Source organism: Epinephelus moara, chromosome 11, assembly GCF_006386435.1.
Source record: "Epinephelus moara isolate mb chromosome 11, YSFRI_EMoa_1.0, whole genome shotgun sequence".
NCBI lineage: Eukaryota > Metazoa > Chordata > Actinopteri > Perciformes > Serranidae > Epinephelus > Epinephelus moara.
This window is the reverse complement of record NC_065516.1, coordinates 37,392,495-37,397,294: the sequence shown is the minus strand read 5'-3', so window position 1 is coordinate 37,397,294 and position 4,800 is coordinate 37,392,495. Positions and strand designations below refer to the sequence as shown.

Sequence of the window (4,800 nt, the reverse complement as noted above, 5' to 3'; positions counted from 1 at the left end):
CACCTTAGTAACACCTGACAACACCTTAGTAACACCTGACAACACCTTAATAACACCTGACAACACATTAGTAACACCTAACAACACATTAGTAACACCTAACAACACCTTAGTAACACCTAACAACACCTTAGTAACACCTAACAACACCTCAGTACCACCTAACAACACCTTAGTAACACCTGACAACACCTTAGTAACACCTGACAACACCTTAGTAACACCTAACAACACCTTAGTAACACCTAACAACACATTAGTAACACCTAACAACACCTTAGTAACACCTAACAACACCTTAGTAACACCTAACAACACCTCAGTACCACCTAACAACACCTTAGTAACACCTGACAACACCTTAGTAACACCTGACAACACCTTATTAACACCTAACAACACATTAGTAACACCTAACAACACATTAGTAACACCTAACAACACCTTAGTAATGTGGTGCATATTTAACACCATGTTACTCGTGCAAGTTCAAATGGTAAAATATTTGTTTGTTGATTTGTTTCATACGCGCAAATAACCACATGATCATTGCTGTCATTAATTTGGTTACAATTGATATTTAGGGGGAATGGCAGTGAGAACAGTCACAGTAAGGTGAACATATTTCGGAGGATAACACAGCTGTATCATGTACAATCAGCTTGTATGGCTGTTTCAGAGCAGCACAGCTCATTGGGCCAGATCTGCTGCTTTTGTGGTTACACACACAAAACGTGAATCTGTGTGTGTCTGTGAATGTTCCGTACATGATATGTTGAATTTAGACTTTTTCAGATGTTCTCTTAACTGCACTCCGAACAGGGATTAAGGTGTGAATGTGTCTTTGAGTGTGTGTGGGCGAGGCTTTACCAAGGGTCACCTGTGAACAGCACCTTTTACACATTGAGTGAAAAGACCCCTTCCACTGCCAAGTTTATCCCAAAACAACAGCACATTAGACAGACATTTAATTGTCCGGTTTAAAACTTGTTTGCTTGCTGCTGAAAATGTCTGGCCCATCAACATCTTCTGCTTTTAAAATCCAGCCATATTTAATTTGTAATTGAACAGCCCAGATGTGAAGGAGAGGACTACATCTAACATGGCTGCCAAAATGAAGGGTGACGAGGACCAGCAGAAACCCCTTCGACCCTGAGCAGTGACAGAGGCATCATGTGACCCGTGACTGAGCTGAGAGCCTGCAGTCCTTCAGAGGGTAAAACACACCCAACACAGTAGTTACCATGGTGAGCTGTATCCATGGAAACAGCCACTTCATCTGCCTGCTGTTTCCATGGAAACACAATGAGGAGAGAGACAGAGTGAAGGAGGGAGGGAAGGGTTGGAGGAAGGAGGGAAGTTGTGGATGACAGTCCAACAGTGTTTTTATCGAAGTGACCCTTAACACCTGTACCTGACTGTGACCTCATCATCATCCAACACACCTGTACCTGACTGTGACCTCATCATCATCCAACACACCTGTACCTGACAGTAACCTCATCATCATCCAACACACCTGTACCTGACTGTGACACCATCATCATCCAACACACCTGTACCTGACTGTGACCTCATCATCATCCAACATACCTGTACCTGACTGTGACATCATCATCATCCAACACACCTGTACCTGATGGTGACATCATCATCATCCAACACACCTGTACCTGACGGTGACCTCATCGTCATCCAACACACCTGTACCTGACGGTGACCTCATCATCATCCAACACACCTGTACCTGACTGTGACGTCATCATCATCCAACACACCTGTACCTGACTGTGACATCATCATCATCCAACACACCTGTACCTGACGGTGACATCATCGTCATCCAACACACCTGTACCTGACAGTAACCTCATCATCATCCAACACACCTGTACCTGACAGTAACCTCATCATCATCCAACACACTGTGAATCTGAAGGTGTACTCTACCTGGGCCAAGGGCTCGGATGTGAAGCTCCTCCTCTTCTTGTTTCACACGCAGGAATTTGGTTGGTTGGGACAGCCTGGGGGTGGAGCCAAGAGACAGAGTTTAGACTGTAAGTTTGTTTGTGAGCATGCTTATGGATGTAAACTGATTTCCTGTAACTGCTGCAGTTAATGTTTAAAGGATCCTAATCTCCATGATCTGTGTCCCTGCAGTAGCTGCACCTGCTCACAAACTACAATCACTAACTTCCTGTTTTGACATCACCTGTATTCACCTGTCCCTTTTACCTCACACAGAATCTGGGCGTCACCTGTCTCCCTCACCAGGTGAGATGTCCTCTGTCACTACTAACACCAAACAACTCTGATTCTGTTGTTGTTTGAGCAGAAAATGCTTTTATTTTGAAATCATTTGCACATCACAACATCCTGCAGTTTAGACGCTGACAGGAAGTGAGACATTCACAACTTTATTAAAGTGTCCAACACGTCTGGCTCCTATTGACAAAGCTGACTGAACATGAGTGTGTGTGTATGTGTGTGTGTCTGTGTGTTATATAAGACAGGTTTATATAATACACACACATAATCTACTCACAACACACCCACACACACACTTCTCATGATCCTGTCGTCTATTCTGAGGACAAGTGCAGGAGAGACAGACAGGTCTGATTATGAAGTCACTCTGAAGAAGATCATGTTTGATGATCGAGAGTTTTAACTTCCAGGAAGAACGAGCCAATCAGGGAGCTCCTTCATCATCACCCACACAGACACTCAGCAGGTATTCAGACATAAAAACTGTCTGTGTGTGTGTGTGTGTGTGTGTGTGTGTGTGTGTGTGTGTGTGTCTGTCTGTCTGCCTGTCTGTCTCACCTGTCTGTCAGTCTTCTTCTCTTCCCCAGAGGAAGCAGCAGAGTCTCGTCCCTGGGCTCAGTTTTCACCTGAACACTTCCCCTGTTCATCAGAGAGACAGACAGGTAGAGAGGGACAGACAGGTGGAGACATACAGTTAGGGGCAGACAGGTAAAGAGACAGACAGGTGCAGAGACAGACGGGTACAGAGACAGACAGGTGGAGAGACAAACAGGTAGAGAGACAGACAGGTGGGGACAGACAGGTAGAGGAAAAAGACAGGTACAGAGACAGACAGATAGAGAGACAAACAGATAGACAGACAGGCAGAGAGACAGACAGGTAGACAGACAGGCAGAGAGACAGACAGGTAGACAGACAGACAGAGAGACAGACAGGTGGGGACAGACAGGTAGAGAGAAAGACAGGTACAGAGACAAACTGAACCATTCACTTTAATACAAACATGGTGTTTTAAGGAAACATACTCCACGGACTGTGGTTACCTGTCCGATTGGTTGCCATGGTGATAAATGGTGACGGGTACGAGGGTGACGACTTTCTCTCCTCCCAGCCTATCAGGAAGCACCACCTCTTTACGCATATTAATGTCTGAGTACGGACAGCCGAAGGCACTGGGCAAGACACGGCAGAAACATGAGTCAGCAGGCAGAGACATGACTCGGCAAACAGAGACATGACTCGGCAAACAGATACATTACTCAGCAGACAGAGACATGACTCGGCAAACAGAGACCTGATTCAGCAAACACAGGAATGACTCAGCAGACACGGACATCAATCAGCAGACAGAGATATACAGAGACATGACTCAGCATACAGAGACATGACTTGGCAGGTGTATGTACCTGTGGTGTCCGGTGTATTTGGCTCCTTTGATGTGTCCGACCCCTCTGCAGCCTGGAGTGGGACAGACACCCTGAGAGGGGGAGGACAGGGGGGAGGAACCTGTCTCACACACACAGAGGGAACACTGTTAGAATTATAAAGCCTGTCTGTCTCACTGTCTCTGACCTGTCTCACCTGATGGGGGCTCCAGCGAGTGTCCTGTGCGTTGACACCAGCCGACAGGGTGAAGGTCACAGAGGTCGCTGTCACACCAGACGTCAAACTGCTGCGACCAGCCGTCATAATGAACCTGCAGGTAATCACACCTGGTGACATCATCACACAATTTATAACATCACACACGTAGACAGACAGGTAGAAAGTCAGGTCAAAGGTACCTTCACTCTGTAGTCTTCTGTCTCTGTTACCGTGGCGACTCGGATTAACATGGGGTTCCTCCGGTCAACCGCCTCCAGTTTCTGATTGACTTGGAAATTGTGTGGAGCTCTCTGATTGGACAAAAAGACACCTGTCAGTCATCACATGCAGTGCACTGATCGACAGCTTTACTAACTCCTTGTTTCCTTTGCTACCTCCTTGTTTCCTCACCAGTGTGAAAGCTGAACTGGGAGCGGCTGTGGAACCAGTTTCCTGTAAGTATTCCTGCCACACGAAATTCTCTGGGTTGGGGTGACCTGAAAAACAAAAGTACTGAGTACTCAGAGTACTACAGAGTAAATACTGAGGGTATCTGTGTGTGTACCTTGTGGAGCAGTCAGAGGTCGTCCATGTTGTTCACACCAGCCCACAGGATGGATGTACGGACTGCTGCTGTCACACCTGATCAATCAATACCATCAAAAGTCATCAATAAGCTTCAGTCTACTGCTAGTGCTACTACTGCTACTGTTACTACTGCTGCTACTGTTACTGTTACTACTGCTGCTACTACTACTGCTACTGCTACTACTGCTACTACTACTACTGCTACTGCTACTACTGCTACTGCTACTGTTACTACTGCTACTGTTACTACTGCTACTGCTACTGTTACTACTGCTACTACTACTGCTGCTACTGTTACTGTTACTACTGCTGCTACTGCTGCTACTACTACTGCTACTGCTGCTACTACTGCTACTACTG

General features: G+C 46.1%; 1 protein-coding gene and 1 long non-coding RNA gene across 2 annotated transcripts in view; both read right to left on the bottom strand.

The window, feature by feature from the left end:
* Nucleotides 1-363, bottom strand: part of LOC126397565 (uncharacterized) — a 2,361-nt gene extending 1,998 nt beyond the window's left edge. The window contains exons 1-3 of the long non-coding RNA XR_007570674.1: nucleotides 351-363; nucleotides 235-308; nucleotides 99-150 (exon numbers count right to left, since the gene is read on the bottom strand). This is a non-coding gene — a long non-coding RNA (uncharacterized LOC126397565). The remainder of the gene's footprint in view (nucleotides 1-98; nucleotides 151-234; nucleotides 309-350) is intronic.
* Nucleotides 1-4,800, bottom strand: part of LOC126397564 (lethal(3)malignant brain tumor-like protein 4) — a 27,294-nt gene that overhangs the window by 8,002 nt on the left and 14,492 nt on the right. Inside the window, exons 8-15 of the mRNA XM_050056442.1 lie at nucleotides 4,418-4,494; nucleotides 4,264-4,349; nucleotides 4,053-4,163; nucleotides 3,850-3,964; nucleotides 3,675-3,774; nucleotides 3,312-3,440; nucleotides 2,827-2,907; nucleotides 1,951-2,024 (exon numbers count right to left, since the gene is read on the bottom strand). Of these exons, the coding sequence (XP_049912399.1) occupies nucleotides 1,951-2,024; nucleotides 2,827-2,907; nucleotides 3,312-3,440; nucleotides 3,675-3,774; nucleotides 3,850-3,964; nucleotides 4,053-4,163; nucleotides 4,264-4,349; nucleotides 4,418-4,494 (773 nt within the window). The remainder of the gene's footprint in view (nucleotides 1-1,950; nucleotides 2,025-2,826; nucleotides 2,908-3,311; nucleotides 3,441-3,674; nucleotides 3,775-3,849; nucleotides 3,965-4,052; nucleotides 4,164-4,263; nucleotides 4,350-4,417; nucleotides 4,495-4,800) is intronic.